At 32.6% G+C, this 25,773-nt stretch overlaps 2 protein-coding genes across 5 annotated transcripts; one reads left to right on the forward strand and one right to left on the reverse strand.

Moving 5' to 3' along the window:
- Positions 1–312: 312 nt before the first annotated feature.
- On the forward strand, positions 313–5,042 carry LOC145159404 (U3 containing 90S pre-ribosomal complex subunit). 4 transcript variants are annotated; one of them, XM_079078384.1, is made up of 7 exons: positions 313–662; positions 930–1,119; positions 1,877–1,949; positions 2,036–2,085; positions 2,325–2,438; positions 2,870–3,027; positions 4,894–5,042. In XM_079078384.1, the coding sequence occupies exons 1-6, from the start codon at positions 383–385 to the stop codon at positions 3,021–3,023; spliced, it is 861 nt and encodes a 286-aa protein (XP_078934510.1). In that variant the 5' UTR covers positions 313–382; the 3' UTR covers positions 3,024–3,027; positions 4,894–5,042. The 4 variants fall into 4 exon arrangements, with proteins under 4 accessions (XP_078934510.1, XP_078934507.1, XP_078934509.1 ...); XM_079078381.1 differs by lacking the exon at positions 4,894–5,042 and adding an exon at positions 3,173–3,456; XM_079078383.1 differs by lacking the exon at positions 4,894–5,042 and adding an exon at positions 3,184–3,456.
- Positions 3,879–12,020, reverse strand: LOC145159403 (cold-responsive protein kinase 1-like). The gene is made up of 8 exons (XM_079078380.1): positions 11,641–12,020; positions 6,013–6,428; positions 5,564–5,680; positions 5,358–5,473; positions 5,038–5,248; positions 4,736–4,967; positions 4,494–4,647; positions 3,879–4,326 (listed from the first exon to the last, which is right to left on the reverse strand). The coding sequence occupies exons 1-8, from the start codon at positions 12,018–12,020 to the stop codon at positions 4,057–4,059; spliced, it is 1,896 nt and encodes a 631-aa protein (XP_078934506.1). The 3' UTR covers positions 3,879–4,056.
- Positions 12,021–25,773: the final 13,753 nt, after the last annotated feature.

Genomic DNA, 25,773 nt, shown 5'->3' on the forward strand with positions numbered 1-25,773 from the left:
GATATTTACATGTTAGCTATTTGTAATTTATAATAGAAATCTAAGACAAGAAAATAAGAAGGGAAACCAATACATGTGTGAAAATTTGAAGATTGTTTTTCTTACACATTATATCCTTTTAAATTCGTTTTGCTATATCTTGTTATTTAATTTTGATTATTCCAAAATATACATGATCCATTTCGAATTCTAATCCCAATCACCCCTAAAACATCCCATTAGAATTAAAAAAAAAAAAAAAAAAGTAAAATACAAAACATATGAAATGACTATATTAGCCCTAGATATAAAAAGGAACATTTGGTCTGTCGTTCCCTCCTACGTGATTGTAAACCTAGTCGCCAGCCAGCCAACGGCATTGACAGGGTGAGCAGAAGAAGGCATGGCAAAACCACAGAAAAATTCAAAACCCCATGGATCTTCAAAGCGACCAGGAAAACATGGCAGTAATAATCTCAAACCGAAGACCAAATCGTCAAAAAAAGTTAAAAAAACCAAGCCCAAAGCACCGACGCAGCCTCAGCCGCAGAAGTCGCAGCCACAGCCACCTCCGCCACCTGAATTGTTGACAACAGCTTCGCAGCAGCTGGATTTTTTCATCCAGCAGTATCAATCAGCAAATGGCATACAACTTTCGTCTCTCGAACTTGAATCATTTACAGGTATGCTTTCTGATATGTAGTTTCCAGTATATACTATTAATCTTTAGGGTTTAATTGTCGAACGTTTATTTTTACAACATTGTATGTTAAAATAACCTGTTTGCTTGTTGTGGCTATTACAAATCCACCCTCTCTTTGTATTCCCCCCCAAATTATTTCTTTCTTATTGCTTCTTATATGCACAATTGTAATAACTTTCTAACTGAAAACACATATTTCATTTATTTTCTCTTAATAACATGCTTGTTGGTTTTGATGATGCTGCAGATGCGTGTATTGTGAAACTATCTGAAAGTCTACCTCAGGATGTCAGTAATTTAAGTGAACATATGAAGGCTTCCTTTGGACCATCTTGGAAAGAAGTCTTATGTAAAAAAGAGCTCAAACATTCTGAACCTGGGAGTCCTGCACTACTTACAATTAGTTTATCTGCCTTAAGATCACTGGAACTACTCAGGTAATTAGTTCATGTCATAAAGTATATCTCCCTTTTGATACTCTCCATGTTTCTGTTGCACTAAAAGATATGATTCTTGTACTTTGTAAAAAGAAGTTTGATTAAGGCCCTATTTCTTTCTTTTTCTTCATCAAGTGCTCACTAGATAAATGATGTCCGACTCAGGAGTAAGTGTTGTATGAACAAATGTTGTTTTGGGGTTGAATGAACAATTTGAATCAGCCAATATGAGTAAATGACCAATCAGTTAAAAATTCTTCATATAAATAACGAATTAACGATATAGATTGTTAAATATTTGATATAAGTAATAATATAGATTCATAAATATTTGATATGAATAATAGATTGACTTGGCAAATTCTAAGTTTTGAATACTACCCTGATAAAATTATCAATACATTAAGTCAAGTTAATTAATAGGAATAATGGACTATATAAGACTATTGTGACATTTAGCAAATCAAAAAGAAACATCCATATATAGCTAATTTGGATTATGTTATTTCTGTATTAAGACCCTTGAGTCAGAAAGAAACAGCACTTGCTTATTGTTGCTACCTATTTGATGTTATGACTTATGTGATTTAAAACAATGTATAATTTGTTTAAATTGGTTAAAAATTGTATATTAATATTGTAATTATTTGAAAAGATCAAGTGTAAACATTCCAGAAGCATGACCAAAACTGTATCCAAAAATTTCTCAAGTTATCTAAGCATTTACACATTAATTATTTTTGTCACAAACCTTCAGGAGTTTGAAGCCTTTTACTAAAGATTGCCATGCTGCAAAACTTTTTGCAAAGCATTTGAAGATTGAAGAACAGGTAATATTGCTTTCTTCACACATGATTATTTTGTTTGTTTTGATATTTATCATGGGCTTCATACATTTGTTCTTTCTCGCCTCCAGGCTTCCTGTTTAAAGAATCATGTCAATGTTGGTTGTGGCACACCAAGCAGGTAGGCTCCACTACACATGATTATCAATCCATCTACTTAGGAATTGGAATTCTAGATTCCATTCCATCGTGTGTTTGGTTGTCAATATTACGTTGGAATGTGAAGAATTGATAATTGATTTGGGGGTTGGATGGAATGTGAAGATACGCATAAACAATACATTCATTAAAATCATAAATTTTTATAAGGTTTTTATTTCTTATATATTGATTAACAAATCAATGCATAATTTTTTTCAGGATCAAAAAGTTAATTGACATGGAAGCATTGGGTCTATCACGGCTATCAGTTGTTGTGCTTGATATGCAGACAGATGTCAAGGGATATTCTCTTTTTAGCATCCCCCAGATCAGGTTAAACTTGTCAACTACTTTAATTCAATGTTACTTATTTACTACTATTTATTGTTCTTTCTTACAAATTACAATTAAAATAAAAATGGGTGATATTTGAAGCTATAATGTTGAACAAGAAAAGCTCTTATTTTTTATATCATAAAAAGAAAAACAATCTAATAATTTTGATAGAGATACAAAGTTAGTATAATTGGTTAAAATGTTTAAAGTAATAAGAATTATTTTTGGAAGTATGGTGTTGTAATAAAAAAGAAATCGAAGTAGGATTCTTTAAAAAGCACATGAGTGAAAGTTTGTTGCTATTTCTTGCATTTAGCCCCATTTGGAGTAGATAATCATTTTAATCATGTGTACAATTTGCCAAGAAATCCTATTTGAATTCCATGGATTCTGAAGAATTGATGGAATTATATATTTGTTTTCAACAGGGATGAGTTTTGGGAATTGTACACAACACACTTTCACCAGAGACTCCTAGATGGCAGTCTCAGAATCTGTCTTTATGGTACCGTTGATGCTAACAACTTCAAAAAAAAGAAGGGAACAACAACAGAGATACCAATGAGTGAGAAATCGTCTTAATCTGGTAAGCTATATATGGTTGTTTCTTTTCATGTTAAGTCATAATTTTTTTTAAAAAAAATTGCCCTTATTTATTTATTTATTTATTTTCTTCCCGCTTCCAAGTATGCCATCGTTTTCTTAGATATTTTTTAAACATCATTTTTTAGTGGATTTTTAGAGGTGAGGATTGATGATCATGAATGTTACAAGGAATGCGAGGAAGAAATTATACAAAGAGGTTCGATGTAGATCAAAAGTCTTGAAAATAGAGGCCAAATCCGAAAACTAAAAAAGAAGTTGAAGGGCATTTCTATTAGGTTATGCAATTAGTTACCCTAATATATGGTTTGTAATGTGTCGTATTCACTACCAACCCTCGATTAAAATTGTGATAATTTTTTTATTCCATGGTATCCTATAAACACTAGTGGACTATTTCCTTATATTATTATTTTTTTCTTTTAGCTAAAATGGTCTACGTTTTGTTATCCATACAAATAATCAATTGTGTTATCCTTTACAAACGAAACCGGCTTAAAAGAAAACCAGATTTAGCTTGGGTAAAGAAGTTCTCCATTTGAATTGTGCTCGTTTTTATACACTTAAATTCCTATTGATACCATTTTTATTTTCATATATCATTTGTGTTGTTATAGATCCTGCATAGTTTTTTTCCAGAAATGTGTTGTTAAATTGAAACGAATAAAATCAATTCATCACTGGCTGATTTGGTTGAAGTTGAACCAAGAAAGGTTAAAATAGGAGGATGTTCAGTTGGACTTTTTTGTTTATTTGTATTAATTTATAAAAATAATTAGAACACCAAATAGTTTATATGTGACATTAAATATCAAAATATTTTATAAAACTTAATTTCTAAATATCATATTTAACATATTTAGCATTCGTAAACTTTAAAATAAAAATCATATTTGTTCTTTACAGATTTCCAATAAGTCAATTAGAGTCAATCATATTTGTTCTAGAAACTTGGTAACCCTGTTTCAGTCGTGGCTTAATATAATTGATAAATATATATGTACAAAAAACTTTACATCTTCTGTAATCCTTTAGCATCTACATGAATCCTCCTATTATGATGAATGACAGTAGGCCTGGTCATCTGTAATCGTCTAAATGATCCCCCACTGGACAACATTAAAACAACTTCTGACATGATTGGTCTTAGATTAGCAGGTGACTGAGTGCACAATAAAGCAATCTCTATCATATTCATCATATCCTCTTCTTCATACTCATTTGGATCTAATGCCTTATCAACCAGCTCAATATGCATCCCACTCTCATACAGCTCCCATGCCTGTTCCCCAAGTTATAATTATTGCAAACTCAAAACTTACAACTTATGATTGACTAGTCCAATATGTGCAAAAGCCATAACAAGTGCACATATGTAAAATATGATTTTTAATTAAAACTATTAATCAAGTGTGAGCTGGAAAGGAGTTAGGAAGTTTGTATATTTACATGTTCAAGGAGGTAATTATTTCCATGTGGATCTAAGTTGACAGCAGTCCCCCTCCGACCACTGATGATTTCAAGGGCCACAATGCCAAAGCTGTAAGTGTCAACTTTCTCTGATAACTGTCCGTGGGTTGCATACTCTGGTGCAGTATAGCCTCTATAATGCATTTTGTTATTTAATCTTAAAAAAATATCCAAATCTAGAAAAATTAAGAATGGAGCTATATGTAATGAACAATACTTACAGTGTCCCAGCAAACAGGGTGCTAACGTGACTTTGATCCTCGGGTTGATCCCTAGCCAACCCGAAATCTGCAATTTTTGGTTGAAAATTATCATCAAGGAGAATGTTGTTTGACTTTATATCTCTATGAATGATTTTAACATGAATTTCTTCGTGTAGATGCACAAGACCCCTAGCAATTCCAACCATAATGTCAAAGCGTTGTCTCCAATTCAGAGTTCCTCTCTTTTCACCTGTCCATGGATAATTTGTAATTAAGAATATTTCAAGACGAGTTCTTGTAATGTGATTTTAAAATCTTACCCCATAAGAATTTGTCAAGGCTGCCTTGTGGCATGTATTCTAGGACAAGAAGTACTTGGGGTCCATCACTAGACCATCCAAGTAATTGCATAAGATTTCGGTGACGTATGTTGCTTATAAGCTTAACTTCATTGTTGAATTCCAATTTTGATTTACCATACCCATCATGGAGCTTCTTCACTGCCACTACATTCTCATTGTCTAGAACAGCCTGTTAATGGATAAACTCTTATTTATTATTATTATTATTTTTTAAGATAGAATTCAGGGTCTAACTATATTTGACAATAAAATATAAAAGCATTTATTTAAATGACTACCTTGAATACTTCACCGTATCCTCCTTTTCCTATTTTATATTCTTCCTTGAAATTATGAGTTGCCGACCGCAAATCTGTATATTTGTAAGCTTTTACCCTTTCCAACTCATGCTTACCTAAGGTGTATCAGATAATAAACATACATACAATACATGACATGGAAAAAGAAATTAATGTAACTTTTTAAATATCACATGTATTATCACCTTCATCAATTTTTGGCTTCTTCCGTAGTTTATACCACAAGGACGAAGCAATGATAAGCAAAATGATACCTACACCAACACTTGCTCCAATTATCATACCTAATTTTCTTGAACTCCCTGTCACAAAAAAAAAGGAACTTTTTACATAAATTTTTTGGAAAAGCTATATATAGAATAATATATGTAATTTTGCTTTAATGATCAGCTAAGCTTTTCCAAGTAGTGGGAGTTCCTTTTGGATAACTTTAAGATCTATCAAAAGGTTTCTCTATATATCAATATACAAAAAAATATAACATTTGACTTATCATATAGTTCGGTAAAAGTTTTTCATTAATATTCTGTAGTGGTTGCTAACGAGGAAATATACAAATAAAGATAAAAAGTTTTTGCATATTTTGGATTGGGGGGAGAAAGATAAGAGGAAGAAAGAGAAAAAGAGGCCTAACCTTTACTTAGGAAATGTACGATGTTGGTTGTCTGGTTATCTTGAAAAAATGGAGTCTGAGAATACCTCAGAAAGCACCCAAAGTCAAGCGTCCTTCCTTCTTTACTTGGTGGACAACTGTTGAGATTGTTATATGATATATTCATGCATTGTTCGCAAATGGGCTGAGTCACGCTTTCAACACACTGTGCAATTGCATATATTGTTGTATTGCCACTTGGGAGTCGCTTTGTGGATGCTACATAGAAATTTGAGGTTCTCGGAGTAGCAACCTGAATGTCTGACAACAGCTCTCCCACTATTTGGTTAAAAATTGTTGTCTGAGATGCTAATTGATTGCCACATATCAGGGTTGGAGCTATCTTAACATCCATCTTTGCTTGGGGATCTTCGTAAAATTCAGGATAGTTTTCGAACCTTAACCGAAAAGATGCATGCATTTTAGTATGAACATGCACACATATTCCATATCAATCAAGGTAACTCAAAATGATAAAATCCAAATTTGGCTTCAACTTGATATAAGATTGAAATACATCTTGAGGTCAATATCATTGCAGATTGTGTATATCACAAGTTAGTGAGAGTAAATGTATCTTCATGGCATTATAGGTTGATGATATATTATAGGTATTCTTATTTTTAGAGATAGCTTTCAAGGTTTACTTGGGTTGTCTAAAAAGAACTTTTATATCAATAAATCTTTGAGTTGATTAAGAATTAACCTTTGTACAACCACATGCGATACTCCATAGCCGCAAGAGATAAATTTAGTCTCAAAAGGTGCTCTAAGAATGATTTTAAAATAAATAAAATGAAAATGATTCCCTATCTTTTATAGTGGGAGTTTTAGGCTAGTGGTGGAGCTTCGATCTTTCATTTGGGGCCGAAAATATAATTTGTATAAAATTGGTAAATAAGGGGGGTCATGGTCAAAATTTTATATTTTTAGGTCTAATATATATAAAATTAAAATGTAGAGACTACTTCTGTCAAAAAAATCAGGGGGGGGGGTCATAACCCCCCTAGCCCTATATAAGATCCGCCCTTGTTAGGCGGATACTTGATTAATTCACTTGAAGACAACAAATAACACATGCATTGTTTATAGAGAAAAAAGATGCGCCAAGGTATCATTAACATCAAGCTTATAGTTAAAGAAAGAGTTCATGATAAACATATTTTCATAGAACATGTAGATGCGCCAAGGTATCATTAAAAGATGCGCTCAACCCCTAAAGTTTATCATGATACACTTGTCATATGGGCAATATTTATGATGTTACACTGGTTTAGTAGGACCATTGTGTATCATTCATTTTACATGTTTGATGTTGAACTTTTTACTTTTTGTACGAGAAAGTTGATAACTTTTGATTCTATTTCTAAATTCACTTATTATGTTCTATGAGTAATGTGTATACTGTATAAAGACTGAATTTTTTTTACAATCAAGGTGGCTTAGTAAAGATTACTTAAATATTATTCGAATCAAACAAGTTCCAATCTTATGTTGGCTTAAAGAACACTATATAAGCTATGAATTTACTTCATTTGAGAATTAAAGTCTGACAATCTAGATTATAATGGTTTAGTTAGGCTAAAAATCAAAATCGAGGAATTGAACTATGAAACCAAAACCAAAATCATAAGCGGGCTTCCGAAACGATAATCATGTTGGTGAATAGTTTTACTAATTGTATTTAAGTGTAATGGATTAACTCGTTGACCGAAATCAATCTTAATGAATATTAAACAAGTAAGGAAGGTGCGAAGTATACACGTGTTTAAGTTTATTCAAGATTCAAAATAGACAATCATTTATGGACGAAACCCTGAACGAACGGGGGTCCGGGGGCAACCCCCTTGGGAGCGGGGTCCAAGGGGCAGAGCCCTTGGCTAGGGTTGAGCTTGAAATTACATCAGAAATCTGAATTTTGGAAAATTGATCCGTTTTGACTTTCATGTTGACTCTTGTCTATTTGTGACAGTTTGAAATTGCTTTGTGACAGTTTAATGTTGGTTTTCAAACATAAAACAATTTGGTGACAATTTTCTATCTAAGAGAGATTAACCGAATTTTGGTCAAAATTCTAGGACTCGCCAAATTTCATAACATTCATCTTCTCTATTCTAGATTTCTCATTTTCCGAGTCTTATCTGATTGAAGATTAGGAAGTATCAACCAAATACTTCAATATGAAAGTGATTACTCGATTATCAGAATTCCTAGTCCTTTTAATCCCTGAGTTTCTAACAAATCAATCACTGGAGCACACTGATTTCAGAAACGATTTCTAGAACACGACTTCACAAACTTCATCGATTTATCGAAAACACGGATTTCATAAATCGATTTCAAACCTTAGGAACCGAACTCTAGTTAATTTTACTTACATGTTCACTTACATCATATGCATAAGTGCTCTCTAATGCAGTTACTTTTATTTTTTATAAATATATATTATTATTTTATAAACAAAAAAGTTTGACATTATTTTAGAATGTTATTTACTTTTATGTTGAATGTTGTAATTTGTTATTAAGATTATATTTATTTTGGACATCTAATAGACTCACATATCTGAATAACTTGTAACTTAAAATATATATAAGTAATATTTTTTAGGGAAAATGACAAATATGCCCTACGAACTTTCTAGGGTTTACCCGTTAAGTCCCTAAAGTTTTTGTTGGGCTTTATAGGTCCCTAAACTAGGATATGACATGTTCTTTTAGTCCCTGTCAACATATAATAGCCGGTTCAGTGACCTTTTAGACCAAAAAAACTCACATTGTGCCCCTATAAAGCAAAAATAATAAGTTCGATGACCTTTTAGACCAAAAAAACTCAATTCGTACCCTCCCAAAAATAGATCGTTACTCTTCTTTACGTCTTCACCCTCGATCGTCACACGTACTCACCGCATATCACAACCCCCTTCCCCTTCTAATTGATTCTCGATCACAACCCCCTTCCACTATTTTCTTTGATTCAATTTCAGCTCTTCAAGGAATTGACCCCCTCATTCCTTCTCTATTCAAAATCGCACAACTACCTCTCATTCTCCCTCCGAGTTGCAAGTTTGATGGATGCGATGTTGAGAAGGATGTGTGGGTTTGATGAGGTTCACGTAGAAAATGAGTTTTAATCTCTTTTTTCTTCGAATTGAGTGTGAATCTGTTTTAGAAGAAATGGAGAGTTTTTTTTGGTACGAATTGATCCTTGAACTTATTTTTTTTGGCTTTATATGGGCATAATGTGAGTTTTTTTTTTGTCTAAAAGGTCACTGAACCGGCTATTACAGGTTGATAAGGACTAAAATAGCAGGTCATATCATAGTTTAGGGATTCATAAAGCCCGAAAAAAACTTTAGGGACTCAACGGATAAACCCTAGAAAGTTCGTAGGGCATTTTTATCATTTTCCCTATTTTTTTAAACATAAGACCATCCTAGCATTAAAACGTGGGTCATCCGAACACGAATTAACTATATTTTAAAGTGCTTAATTTTCAAATGATTACCCTTAAGCTATTTTGCTGGTGGTAAAAAGAAATAAATATTGTTATCTGGGGTTATTGGTTATTTCGTATATTGTCATTTGTAGTAAGAAATTTGCTAATTTAGTGCTTTAGTTTCGTTGCCGGCCAAAGCTCCTAGCCGACGACCGGCTACCCCTTTCGAGCTCAACTGGCCCCTTCTTGCTACCTTGACCATCTTCCGAAGTTCTAAATAATCTACTGATCAAAGGCTGTAAGGGCGGGCTGCTCTACATTCAGCCACATCACAGTGACCCCCGAAGCGATCTTATTCTAGTTGCGGGACGAAATCCGACAACCAATTGCTGGCTCTGAATAACCAGCCCAGCAAGAAGCTCAATTCTTCTATAACATAACGGGGCGGGGTTGCGCGCGAGCCGAGTGACGTACCTTTGATCCGTTGAGCGAGAGCCCTTCCACACGGGACTCCCGGATCACTATGGCCGACTTTCGTCTCTGTTCGACCAGTCGGTCTCACAGTCTTGTTAATTATTTTGCTCAAAATAGCTAAAAAAAAACAAAGCAAAATAGCCATTAGAATATGGCTAGATCCCATCTATGATTTCGGCATTCCATCTACTATTTGGTGTGGTCAACTATTTGTCGAAGGTTATAAAAAGATTATTTTTTCAAAAACCATTCCACCATGTTCTATCTGTGATATGCTCTCATCCCATCTGCGATTTTACGTTGATCTTTTTTTTTAAATACTTAGGTTTAACTACAAATTTAGTAAGATTGACTATGAAATCTAATATTGTTGAATTCATACAAATGGATTGATTTTATATAAAAATTAGAAAAAAAAACTTAGATTATTATTTATTTCTTTAGAAATCTTGTTTAGTTTAAACAGAGAATTTGAGAGAACTTTTCTAGTTGGAAGATGAAAAAATGAAGATTTTCCAAAAAAAATGTATTTATACATGGGAGAGAAAAATCACAGATGAACTTGGTCAAAATCGCAGATGGACGAATGTACAAGTTTTTGATGCACATGCCGTGCATTAATGACTTGTATATTTGCAGATAAACTTCCGATTTCATAGATGATCCTAATTATTTGCGATTTTAATGATTATTTTGCGTAATTTGCTAATTTTTGGTTATTTTTTGTAGAATAATTAGTAAATTTGGCTATATTTATAAATTTCTCTTTATTTATTATACAAGTACTTATTTTTTTAATTAATAATATATAAAAAATTTATTTTATGTTTGTTGGAAGACATATATAATGATTATTTATCTTTATTAAGTAACATGCCAATTTTTTTTTTATAACAAAAGAGAGATATTTGTTATTCTGTATCTTGTTGTTTAAGTCTAAAAATCATTAAAAAAATTTAAACTTTCTAAAAGATCTGTTTAGGATAAAATCGTTAATGTTGTGAATATTCTTGATTCTAACTCCACCCAAGTTAGATTTTACGTCTAATCATACAAAAAAGTGTTAGCTTTGTATGAATCTAATCGTACAATTAATAATATATAATAAAGTAAAAATCTGTTTATATCTCGGAATAATGAATATATAATTTGTAAACTGAAATAAATTCTCACAATATACTTTACACTTCTTTAAATCATAATAATTATAAAATATAATAAAAATCAAATCAAATTAATATGTAACTATAAATGACATTATATAACTATAATAAACACACCAATTATATTTATTTGTATTTTAATATAACAATAATATAGATAAAAACTATATAAAATTTAATAATCGAAAATGGAATCAATTCCGATCAATTTATAATATAGTATTGATTTGAAAATAATGATTTATAAGAAAAACAACCGAAATGGAATCAGTTCCAATATATTAAAGGGGGGTCATCTACATATAATATATTCGTGTAAGTTTTTCAGCCAAGAAAATGCATAAACTCATGTAAGGTGAGTCTTGAATCCAAGACAAATGGTCAAGAACTAGATAACAAGTATACCTGCATATAGCTTTTAAAAAAATCCGAATATAGCCAAATATAGTTGTATATTTTCTTTTTGGCATACACCACAAGTTTCAACTTCAACGGAATAAAATCATATATAATAAACGATAAGGTGAAAACTCACCTGAGAAAGCAGTTGTCGAGAAAAACGTAAGCACCAGTAACAGAAGAGCAGGTTTTGATTGCAGATACTGCGGCATCAAAGCAAGCAACACACTGGGCTGCGGAAAGGTAGTTCCTACACTGGGCTAATCCATACACCAAGTCCAGGCTCCTCAGATCATGTGCTCGAGCAAAATATACATCTTTATTCCACAATTGGCTTCTGAGCTCAGTAATCGTAGAATCAAGGCTACTGAAAATACTTGATGAAGACGTCACAGGGTTAATACCGCAGGATAATCTAATGGGTGTGTTTGTAGTATTCGTACTGTTGTTGTTCGACTGTGAAGTTCCAAGATTAGACATGATTAAGAGGATCACAAGAACCACCAATTCTGTCATCGTCCGCAAGCTAGGGAACTGGCCACCTCCTTGTTCTAATTGATGAAAGTCGATCTATTGATCATAAATAATACAAAAGGAGAAGGAAAGTTTGACCAAAAGTCCTCCACAAAGCCTCACTATGGTCCAAACTCCAAACCCATTCAACCTTATAGAAGGTCCCACATAGAACGGTAGAAGAGAAAATTATTACAAAAAGAGAAAGGTTTGTTTGACTTAGACGGTTTGGTAATGATTAGACTCCAAGTCAAATTTTCAAGTCCCACCTATTAAAGAAACTTGAATTATTATTTTTATTTAGGGAAAATGCACAAAACTTTGAAGTCTATGTAGGAAAAAACCCTTATATTTTATTTTTGTTCAAATAAACCCTTAAGTTATGTATTACCATTTAAATAAATTCAAATAACAGGTTTCACCCCAATTTGACCGGATGATAATGTGACACGGCATATATTTACTTAAAATACAAATACATGGATATTATTGGGCTGAAATCGATTTTTCTTTTTAAGTCTTATGGAGGAGGAAGGATCGACTCAGACATAATCGGGTAAAGAAAGACAACAATCAACTTGGGGTTATTGGCAAACAATCGATCAAATGGAGTGAAATCACTTGTAGGGTTCGTTTTCTTCTATGGAGCCTAACAGCCCTACCATTCTGGTTCGACATTTCACAAAACCAGGTGACTTTTTTTTTTCTTTCTTTTCATTCAAGCCTTTGAGTAATGGAAGGCGATGTGTATAAGAAACAAAGAAAAACATGGACTGATGGACTGGATTTATTTGTACAATTTGGCTATGTGTATAAGAAACAAAAAAAAAACATGGACTGATGGACTGGATTTATTGGTACAATTTGGCTATGTGAAGACTGATATTCATGCTTTTTCAGTGGAGGCTTTGGTGATGTTCTCTACTCAGGTTTTGTTGGTAAATTGAGGTTGTTTTCAGGTATGGTTGGGTGGGATCGTTTGTACTTAAATAATTTCTTGGCATGTCTGACATGAGTTTTTATACTTTGGCATGGGGTGTGTTGGGCGTGTTTGGAATGAGTTTTATCTTTGGCATTTTTTGGTTAGTTTATACAATAGGATTGTTATGATAGTTTTGGTAATTCATTTCTTCATTGGGTTGTGTTTTTCTTTCGTGTTCAAAAGTAATAGTAGGTGTGTTTTATTTTCTTTTGGGGTTACATCAAATACTTTTTAGGCATGATGGTTCTTATTTAGATAGGTATTAGACATGCTTGTACTTTTATAGAGAAGCTGGTTCTCTTTGGTGTTTCTAGAGTTGAAACATTGGTTGTGATTCCAACAATTATGGATTCCTTGAGCAAAATACAGTTGCTGATATAAGAGATATGGGGTGCTGCCTGCGACTTACTTAACCTGCTTTCTGTTGTCATGGTCAATTTGTTAGATTTTGTCAGTTAAGCCCAAGGGCAATTTTGTCTTTTTTTATACAAAGTTTGCTAGAATGTTAGCTAGAAGAAATTTATTTATCTTTGCTTCGTTACCATGTATAAATGTAATCTGTGTGCTCATTTTTGACCTAATGAAGAATGATTTCATCGTTTTCTTCAAGTTTTTTTCATTTCGCTTTAATGGTGGAAGTTAACATAATTGTTGGCATGTTGTTCATGTATTTGTTCGAACTTTGTACTATCGTTCAACTTCATGCCGGCTTTAGTTTATTTATTTTATTATTTTCTTCATTCAAAAAAAATATGTATTGGTTTTTTGGTTTTTCTATTATTTTTAGGTAACTTCTTTATTTTTGTATACGTTTGACCATTTAACTTGTTATATGTATTCACATATAACAATTTAAATGGTTAAATGTATATACAAAAAAAAGAAAGTTGCCTAAATGTGAACAAGACGAATAGTTAATTACTCTCATAAGTCATTTTCCTCACTCTTAATTGCAGTTTTATTTTTCATATTTGTTTGTATTATTTTTTTCAAACGCTATTTTTAAAATATCTTCAATTTCCTAAATATTAATTAAATATTAATCAATTCTAAGCTTTACTTTTTAATTAATAAATATGTTTTTGTTTTGCGAAATATTTTATATAACCTTTTATAATTTTTTTGTTTTTATGCATATACAATATTTTTAAAGTAAATAGTATCTAGCCATAAAATTAAATAAATTAAATATGTACCAATAAGTATGGAGTCTTTTAAAAAAAATAAAAAGAAATCATTACTTAGCAAATAAAAAAATCTATATAATGTAAATGTTTTAAAATTATTACAACTTTTTAATACCTTTTAATTAGAAGTTTATAAACTTTTAACTTTTTTAATACAACGTTTTAAACTAGTATATTTAATGAAAATATTTTAAAATGTTATAAAAAAATATTAAATTGTCATACAAAATCTGTGAAACACTTTAAAAATGTTGTAAAAGAAAGTTTAGAAATGATTGCATGGAAGTTATACAAAAATTGTATGAAAATGTAAAAAAAAAAGTTAAAAACTTGTAAGAAAATTTTAAACATTTATAAAATATTTGGTTTAAAAGTACTTGTACTAAAAATATATGAAAGTATAAAAAAAAGTTTTTAAAAAAAATTACAAAGTTTAAAACATTGTATTAGAAAAACTTATAGTAAAAAAACATCATAAAAAATTATAAAAAGTCTTAAGAAATTTATAAAAACATATTATTCACATTTAGACAACTTTCTTTTTTTGTATACATGGTAATATTATTCACATTTAGACAACTTTCTTTAACTTTAGCTATAACAGGTTGCAATGGTAATATGTGAACATATTTAACAAGTTAAATAGTTAAATATATACAAAAAAATGAAGTTGCCTAAACGTGAATAAGACGAAAAGGTAATTACCCCCACAAATCATTTTCCCTATTACAAAATCTGAATTTAATAGTTGTTTCGGTTAAGAAAATGATTGTTAAAAAAATCTTATGACATGCATTTTGATACACTTCAAAAAAACACTTTTATGCATTTTTTACACTAAAAAAGTGCACTAGCACATAAAAACTGTATATTTCTGCACTTTAAAACAACATATTTTATCCCTTAAAAACTGCATTTTTATGCATTAGAAAACTACACTTAGATGCAACACATTCTAGAATCAAAAAAATGCACTTTTATTCACTTGAAAACTACACTTTTAGCACTTGATAACCACTCTTATGCACTTAAAAACTACACTTTTATGCACTTAAAAGCTATATTTTTTCCCTTCACTTATAAACTAAAAGTCAACAAAAAAATGTTGCATTAGAGTAATAAAAAAATGCAATTGTTCAGGTGCAAGTCATGCCAAAAAACATGAAAACAAAGCACATTGTTATTTTGTTGGGTAAAGTTAAAGTAACTTGTTATTTAGTTGGGTATAGTTAAAGTACATTGTTATTTAGTTGAGTGTAATTAAAGAACGTTTGTTATTTTGAAACAAAAAAATAACCAAGGAAACAAACTTTTACAAAAAAAAAAGAAAAAAAAAATCAAATACCTTCATAAGTAAAGTCATTACAACAATTCGTACTTGATAAGTTTATTTTATGAATGTATTAAATTGTATTAAATATGTTGAATTGATGTGTAATTACCCAAGAATGGGCACTACTTTGATGGAATGTTGAATATTATATGCAGGTCAATATATCGTACTAAAAGTGAGCGGAACCTGCAAGTAAAAACGAATTGCTAAAGGAATGAAGAAATGGTGTTGGGAAAGCTGACCACTCTTCAATGTTTTGGTCATATCTCGAGTTTTGGAGCTCCGATTGACATGAATGAAGATGTTTCAGAAACTAGAGAAGATTTCCTACAACTTTCATGTTTTGAGTTTCTGCTAATTCTGTCGTTTTGACCACCAAATCTTGCACGGAAGATGAAGGACGCCTCTAGGCGTCTAAGACGTCCCTTAGGACGTCCGAGTCAAACGGTCAACGTCTGGGCGAATTTCAGAGTAGGAAAAAAGGAAAGACCCCCGTCGGCGTCTTACAATGCGTCTAAGACGTCTTGGCATTTTAGGGGCGTCCCGTGTTGGGACGGTGTGTTTCGGAAAGCATTTGAATCAATGAAGAACGTCCTAGGACGCATCTAAGACGTCTAGCGTTTTTGGCTAATTTTTAGTGTATTTCAAGGACGTCAGAAGGCATGCAAAAATGTACAAAGAATGCCTTGGCGTTATACACGACGTCTAAGACGTCTCCTAGGACGTCTAACATCCCACATCGGCCGAATTCACTATTTTTTGCCAGATATTATAAATAGGGACCTAGGCATTCGTTTTTAGGGTTCCACCCCTCCGATTTTCAGAGCTTTTCCTTCGTTTTTGAGGCTTCTAAAACCCTTGGAAACATTTGGAAACACAAATCTATTCCATTTCAATCCGGATTCAAGGCAATATTCGATTCAATTCATTATCAATTAACATTTGAAGATCATTCAACTGCTGATTCTCATCAATTCTATGAATTTTCAGAAATGATTACTTCTTCCCCAAGGTTTATTTGTTTCGTATTTTGATAATCATTAGGCTCCAGTTGTTGGATGATTTCAAGTTTGTTTATGAATTTTATTATGCATTTTATTTATTTCATTCAAGTTAGTGTTTTTATAAATTCAATGGAAGGCTAAATTGTTAGGTTACTTCCGGGGATGTTTATGACTTTTGGATGAACACACTTGATTATTACTTGATTCTAGTTAATTTCAATTGTTATTTATGCCTCATGTGATGATCTTTGGTAATGATAATTGAAATTGGATTATATGAATTTGTTTGATGTCATAATTTAGATATTCTATTGTCAATTCATCATTTGTTCCAAGTCCAATTAGTTTAGGAACAAAAACAAGTGATTGAATCAACATATATTAATCCAAATTATGATATTGAATCTTAATGCGGTAATAGGTAGTTGTAAGACATTTTATTGCTAGTTTACTAATTGTTCATAATCCATTTAGACATAAGGAGTAAGACAACTAGTTGAATGAACATATCGTGTGCCCAAAGCACTAGTACAAAAATGACCTACAGACATACCATAAAAGTGTGACCATATGCATATAGTGACATTTTATTTTTTCACTGAAAGTGTGACGGAAGGTGACGCCATCGTATGGGTCTTATGGTCACTTTAAAATATTGTGTCCGTATGGTATGAAAAAATGTGGCCATATTATAAAAGTTTGGCTATAGGGAATTTTGTTGCTAAAATCAATCAGTTTATCCAATATTGTGGCGTTAAACCGTCAGCAGACACATTTTTTAGCAATTGTAGTGATTGTTTATCACCAACCGACGACATACATTTTGTTTCAATGTGACGTTTTGCTAATAAACTGTGACACAATTCAAAGTTTATTAACACTATTGGGTATCTTTTGCAGACATGCAATTACGGTGAACATGACCTTGTTCACAAAATGGCCACAAATAATTAATTTCATAAGTGGCGATATGTTGATAATTAGTCACAAAAACAATATTTGATTGTATCTATTGCTCACTGCCACGTGAGTTTATTGTTAGTGTGGTCGTACCTATTATTTAGTCACTTGAAAGATTGTTTATTGAGTTTTTAGTCAGCTCAATTTACGAAAAATATGGTAAATGTGTTGTTGTAATCAAGCATTTTGTCCAAAAATTGTAACTATAAACTCTTTATAGACACACATACATTTTTTTATAGTGACTACTGTTCATCTAACAACCACGTGAATTTATTATTACTGAGATACTTTCAATTATTTGGTCACACATAATAAATTAAACCATGACATAACAATACTCATATTCACAATAAATTTTACTCGTAGTCACATATAGTATAATTAAATTATCACTATTAAGTGCTTATAATCATTGTTTTTTTCTTTTATCAATACTATTATTATTTTTAGTCACACGCTTATATTTTAAAATGAAAATATACAATACAATGTAAACAAAAAACAATTTATTATTAATAATAATTCAAAATTCTTACAACAAAACAAAACCAAAATTATAAAATAAAAAACTAAAAAAATATGCACAAATATTAAACCTAAAAATAAAACTTCTATATTATTTTCTTAATAACATTGATCCTTAGCTTGCTTTATCTTATGAATATTTGTTGCATTCGTCATTTCATTAAAAACTCAATCCACAAATGCAAACCTTCTATTGCCAAAGCTAATTCACCCAAGATTTGGTGTGTCATTTCCTGACATGACCACCATGCCAGATTCCATAATTAATTTCAAAAACTCTACACAATTCCTTTCACCAACAATGTCATAACTGCATAGACAAACTTAATATAATATCACTTATTAGACTTTTATCACCTTGGAATGAAGATTAACATATAAAATAAAATCATGGGTACTCACTTTTCACAAAAGAGAACCTTAAAGATATAGCATAACAATCATGATCATGGCTAAAAGTGGTTTGAAACATTTATTCATGAGAACCGAAACTACTTAAAGCGGTGGGCATAAATATTAGGAAAAAATTGGCAACAAAATTCAAGACATAAACCAAAAGAATGATGGTTTCAGAAAACGGTCAATCAACATCTTCCAATTCAGTAAAATAAAGTCAATTATAGAGCTTGAAGCTCTAATACAATATCGACACAAAACTATATGTATTCTTATTCTCAAAAGATGTCATCAAATTAACATCATATCAATGATTGATGCTTAATTAGGAAAAAGAAATATCATTTATCTCATGTGTCAGAAATGCATACTACAAGGGTTTTTCAAGAGAAAGCAAACAATGGTCACATGACTAGACACCCATAAAGAGAAATCAAAGATCAAGAAAAAGAATGCAATATCCACAACCATAGGGAAGGGGTGACCAGTTTATTCAGAATATGGAGCTCACAGTATGATGTAAGTTAACAGCTAAGTGAACTGCAATTCTTCTCCACAACATCAAGCCGTTATCTCTATTAATTCCAAATGAAGCAATTTAATGTAGTTTGAAAGAGTATGATATCAAGTGGTAAGTTATTAACCTTTAAATTTCTAACTTGATGGGAAACCAGCAGGTATAAAGACAACAACTCCAAGCTTTTGAACAAAACTCCATTCTTCAACTCCTAATGGGAACAAAAAGTAAGCACAATCAGAACTTTTGTATTAGTAACAGTTGATACACACCTTGCAAATGCTTACCGACCAAACTCTTCCTTTAGATTCCTTTTATGCTCCATGATCAAGGAGAATGTTTGGTTGAATTAGATGAATAACCTGGAACAAAAAATTAGAATGGAAAATTTTAAAATGTTACTATTTAGGATTGTGATGCTATACATATAAGATCTTCTGATAGAAAACTATGTTTTCACATGAAATTAATTAGCATTGTCAACCAACTGCACAACTTTAATAATTTATAACAAGTCAATTGAAATCAGTTGAAGTTAGTGAAAATGATAGTGATAATATTCTGTCAAATGAATGCATTCAGCAAAATAGTTTTTTTTTAAAACCTAGCCAATATATTGGACCGCTTCAGAAACTTTGGTAGATCTAAAAAAGTAAAAGGAAAATAATACTTTCAACAACAATCAACGAAGATAGAGAAACTTTGGTAGATCTAAAAAAGTAAAAGGAAAAGAATACTTTCAACAACAATCAACCGAAGATAAAGAAAACCTCATCAGCATAAACTTTAATTCAATAACTAAGTTAACAGTGTAAAAACTCTAATATAGAAACCTTTAATAGGTATAAATCCAACTAATTAAGTTGAAATTCGACAAGGAAACATACATCACTAATGCCACTATTCTCCTGCTTATTGATAGGATCATCATTGAGATCAAGTTCGATATCTGTCACATTAAATCGATGCTTGAAGGTTTGATGACGGTCTAAAGATTACTGTATGTACATAGATAGGGAGTGAATGTGACGGTTCGTGTGTAGGTAGCTGATATGTGCATATTTAGTCATATATTTTGTATAAGAATATTAATACTTTTTGACTATTTTAATGCAATTATGGAACAAAAGATGCTTAATTACATTTAAATTATATTTTCAGTTCATAAGACATGCTCGGATGGAAAAGGAAGCGGAACTAGCGATTGGAGGCTTGGATCTTGGATTTTGAAGAAAGAAGGATGTTGCTGGATCGCTTGACCCCTCGTCAGTGTTTTGGCCATATCTCATGAACCGTAACTCCGATTGACGAGATTCAAAATGTTTTGAAAACTAGACACAATTTCGGACGACTTTCGTGTTTTGAGAAAGTACTGATTCCAAACGGACTCGACGAGTTGGGCCTCAACTCGACGAGTCATGTCGAACTTTCGCAATTCTGGACGCTGACTTGCCGTACACGGGATTTTAAGTGATTGACTCGCCGAGTCGGTCACTGGACTCGACGAGTCACCTCTATTTTGTGAAAATCTATATAAAGGGCATTCCTGCCCGATACCCTAGCATATAGAAGAAACCCTTGGAGGAAAAGCTGCGATTAGAAGACCTGCTAAGGTGCTGGAAGCCAGAGAATCAACCATAGGATCAAATGAGTCAAACCTAAACAGAAGTCTCCTTTACCATTGAATTTAGTTGATTTTTACTCTCTATCTGTTATTTGTTTTGTTTGAGTTTTAGTTAGACATTTAAGTTTTCTAGTCTTGCAAAACTAGAGAAATCCCTTCCTTTTATTATTTGCTTTTTAGATAATTCTAATAGTTAGTTTAATTTGCCGTTCCCTGTGTTCGATACCCTGCTTGCTTAATTATACCACCAATTGACTGGTACACTGCCTTTTGTGTATTAAATTTATATTTAAAAAGTAGGATTAAAACTAGTTGGTTTTACACACATCGGTAGCGTATGGTGGTAACCAGTGTGTATAGGTGGCATACAGAATCATGATTTCTCGTGGGTGGTGGTGTCGAGGTCGCCGATGGTGAGTGGCTAGCGGATCTCGATTGTTTGAGATGTGAGGCCGTCATCGTCGTGATTGGCCCGACGATGGGTATAGCCGATGTTTGACTGTAGGTTAGAAAGAAAAGAGGGATGATTGGATTATGTATGTTTGAAAACGTAATTAGGTTTAAAAAGGGGGAAATTGAAACTTTGAAAGTGGGAAATTAAAATAAGATTAGGATCGTGAAATTTAGAATTAATTTTGAAAATTTTGTATAAGTATTAAAACTCTAATGTTTATGATTGAAATGTATTATTAAATAATTTTTTAATAGATCAATTATAATAAACAATAAGTTATTTCAAAAAAGTAAATACATAAATCATAAGGAGGGTATTATAATTATTTCATTTAGATAGGCACAAAAATCATAAGGTTCGGATTGTAAAATACAAAAGAAAAATGAAATGCATAAGTTAGACCAAACCATGTATATTATTTGTGTAACCTATATGGAATAAGCCATAATCGCTAAGCTTAAACATTAAATCGTAATATTTGCGAATCTAGAACATAAAAATCATGTGGTTCTCAAATTAAGTGAAACCGATAAAAAAAATCGACAACACTTGTGGGGGTTGGGTCGGATCGGGTTGTAACCTTAAAAGAAACCGGACAGTTTAGCCGGTTAAAACCGATCAGGCACCACCAATTAAAAATTTTAAAAAACCGACTGAATTTTAACTAGGAAAAAAAACCATATGGCTTAATGAAAAATTAGTTGATTATTAGTCCATTGGTAAAGCAGCGAACGGAGAGTGCGAGTCTTTAGTTGTGTCAGACGTCAATTCTAAAGTGGCAAACGAATGCGAAAAAGGCACGATTGGGGTTTTTTATTTTTCACTTTTAATTTTTTTATTTATATTTTTGGATTTGTAAAAGTTAAAGAATCAGGAAGAGTTGATGCATGTGGAATTCTTTTTATTAGTGCAATTTATTTATCTATTGATATTTTGAACGTGTCAGATTAAGAGTGGTTAACTTTTTGTTATTAATCATATGATTTAAAATAACAAATTGCCCCCGGTAACTTACTCTTCTCCTTTTAAAATGGTTTTTAAGACACTTAAAAAACAAACAAACAAACAAACAAACTCAAGATAGGTCCTCAACTTTTTCTAATATAGTTCCTAATTTTTCTGTTATATATATTCTAAATGAATTTGAAAATTTAGGTAGGTCCTATGACCTACCTTTAGCCTTAGTAGATACGCCCAAGAGCCATAAGCCCCAAGTGAGAAGCTTTGAACCATAAGCCTTTAATCATACGTACTAAGCCAAAAGATATAGGTTATAAGAACTAAGCTCTAAGTTATAAGCCATAAACCATGATCTTTAATCCATATGCCCTCAACCATACACCACAAGCCATCAGCTTCGATCCATATGTTATATGACTTAAGAACTAAGCCAAAAGTCATATGCCTTAAGAAGTATGTCATAAGTCATAATCCCTAAGTTATAAGTCATAATCCATAAGCAATAAGCCTTATGCCATAAGCATTTACACCACAAACTTGCTACTAGTACCTAACCTTGAAGGTTTATCGTTTATGGCTTAAGGCTTAGGGCTTATGACTTTTGGTTTATGGCTTAAGCCTTAAGCAATACGCCTTAAGCCATAAGCCATAATCCATGAGACGTAAGCCTTAAACCATGAGCAATAAGGCTTATGGCTTATGGTTCAAGGCTTATGGATTATGGCTTATGACTTATAGTTTAGTGCTTAATAATTATGACTTTTGGCTTATGACTTATAGCTTATGAAATAAGTCATAATCCCTAAGCCATAAACCCTAATTATTAAGTCATAAGCCATCAACATATGTGTCCTAAGATACGTCATATGTCATATGCCTTAAGCCCTAAGCCCTAAGTTATATGTCATAATCGATAAGCCTTAAGACCTTACCCATTAACCAATAACCTTACGCTTAAGACCAAAGCATAAGCAATATGTCATAATCCTTAAGCCTTAAACCATAATTCGTTAGCCATAAGTCTCCTATTCATACCTACAAACAAACATGTACACCCTACCATATCTCAGATCCCTATCTCCACCCAGCCGTACCCAAAACCACCTTTACATACATGTATACTCATACACACATGCACCACTACATCATCTTCACAAACCCATCCAAGCACCCCTACCTACACCTACACCTACACCCAACACCCACGCCTAAATGCTAAGTGCCACCACAACCAAACACCCCAACCCACAAACCTACACCAACACCTACCCCACCCTACCCTATCCCAAATCCACATATATATTCATCCACCTCACCCTCACCCCCACTCACACATATAATCATATCCCCACCAACACCCCCTAAATCCACTCCGACTAACCCATACCTATACTTACATCTCCATACTCCACCTATACCCCTATATGCATCCACACGCAGACTCACACCTTTCATTAATATTTTTATTTATTAGTTGCAAACTGTTAGAAATATAGTGTTAAATTTATAAATTATATTCGGAAAATAGTATAGTTTTTGTTATTTGTTTTATAATAACATATTTATATCACCATAACTTGAGTCTTCCTCCACTGTGCTATTTTTGTTTAAAATCACAAAACATCGCCAGCTCACAAGAGTTCTTGCTAATTTGATTTTTTTCTTATTTTCGTTTTCTCGGGCACAAACGTCGTTTTTTCCGCTTCATTTTTTTCACTTACACATACACTTATACATTCACATACACATATTCATACACACATACACATTTACACACATATACAACATAATAAAAATACAAATAATAATAATAATAATAATAATAATAATAATAATAATAATAATAATAATAATAATAATAATAAAATTTTGATATTTATTTTTAATTCCGTTGGATATTTCCAACATACCGCGCTCCCCCAAAAGTTTGGCTATGGTTTACATTTCAAAATTCCCCCAAAAATGTGACCAATCTCTTACCACCAGCCAATCAATCTCAGATCCCGCTCACACCAAACCTCAATGGATGCTCCACATCTTCTATGTTGCATTTCTCAGTCATCTGCAGCCTTCTCCGTCGTTCTATGCACCACCACCGGTCTAATGCCCCACCACCGGTCTAATGCCCCACCACCGCTCAACCAAAGCTTCGCCTTGCTGTAAACCTTCACCGATCCACCGAGCCTCTGTTATCATCGATTGAGGAAGGCATCAACGGCACATTCAATCCAAAAAATAAGGAAAAAATTGGATTTGAATACCTACATCAAAATCAGTTAGACCCAAATCCATTTTATTTTCATTTTAGTGTTTTTTGTGGTTATAGTTGAAGCTTTATTGGGTTTCTGTTTCCAGATTTGCAAATTGGAATCCGTTGATCCAAACAAATTAATTACATCTGGTGGTCAATTGATACTCAGGGTAAGAACTTATATTTACCATATAAATGACACTTTTTGGTGATCAATCCACACTGATGACAAAGCTTCTCGTCAGTGTATTTATCCAAAATTTGATGTACACTTTGAATTGTAGTCATAGGCTGGTACATCGCATAGTTACACGGAAACGGGATCGTTCCGGTACGTGGAACGAAAACGGGACCGAGGATCGGTAATCTATAAAATTCGGTACGAGGGGGGGGGGGTAGTCTTCTCCGGAACGCTATTTCGGTACCTGGAACGGTGTACCATGTAATGTAGTACGATGTAGGATCGATAATCTATAGAAAGTGTTGAGGAACTTCAAAACTTTCTGCATAGCGTAGAATTCCATCTTCATTATAAAATTCGGTACGAGGGGGGGTAGTCTTCTCCAGAACGCTATTTCGGTACCTGGAACGGTGTACCATGTAATGTAGTACGATGTAGGATCGATAATCTATAGAAAGTGTTGAGGAACTTCAAAACTTTCTGCATAGCGTAGAATTCCATCTTCATTATCAGAATCAGTCAAGGTAACATCAACTCTCTCTAGAACATGATTATTTTTACCAAATGCCATCTTTCGCAAAAAGAAACTAATAAGAATAAAGAACTTAAGGAATGGAGGAGTAGAGGACTGAATGTTTGAAGATGTAGAATAGGATTGTGAATATGAAATAGGGTGATAGAAATTAATGGGTCGACGGGATTATTCTCACCTGCCGATGTTTTTACTTTGTTTAATATGCAATTTTGTCATCGCGCTCCAGAAATTGATGGGTTGTCGTTCCAGAAATTGATGGGTCGACGAATTTAGTAGATTGAAATCGCTTTCCATCCTGTAGTAGGATCGACATTTCAAGCAATTCGGGGTCGGTGGATTTTGCGATTGGGTCGCGATTGGATCGCAATTGGTCCCGTTTCTGGATTGTCCGATCCGGAACGGAAAACGTAGGGGGGGAAGCGATCCTAGTAACTATGGTACAGCGGTGCTGTTTCACAAATTAAGAATGGCACAAATTCCCTATTGGGTGCTAATATGTATAAGTCTTTCCGAATGCTCCTATTATTCCTGGTTGCTTATACTAATATTAGATCTAGTGGTTTCTTCAAGCTTGACCTACTAATCTTGCATATGATTCACTTTTAAGAGTATAATTCATATGCATAAACACTCTACACAACTTGGTTGGTGCTGTTGGATTTGGCTTTTTCATTGTATTCTTAGTATTGGAAATAATCATTGCTTCTGTTGGTTCAAATATGATTGACTTTGGAGAATTCTTTGAAGTGAACTACTTGGACAAAAAGTATCGAGTTTCAAATTTTCATTGACGATCTATTGGTGTCGAATTATTTGTTGGTTATCTCTATTCCACTGTAATCCT

This window comes from Lactuca virosa, chromosome 2, assembly GCF_052849685.1.
Source record: "Lactuca virosa cultivar CGN04683 chromosome 2, Lactuca_virosa_CGN04683_v6, whole genome shotgun sequence".
NCBI classification, from domain to species: domain Eukaryota; kingdom Viridiplantae; phylum Streptophyta; class Magnoliopsida; order Asterales; family Asteraceae; genus Lactuca; species Lactuca virosa.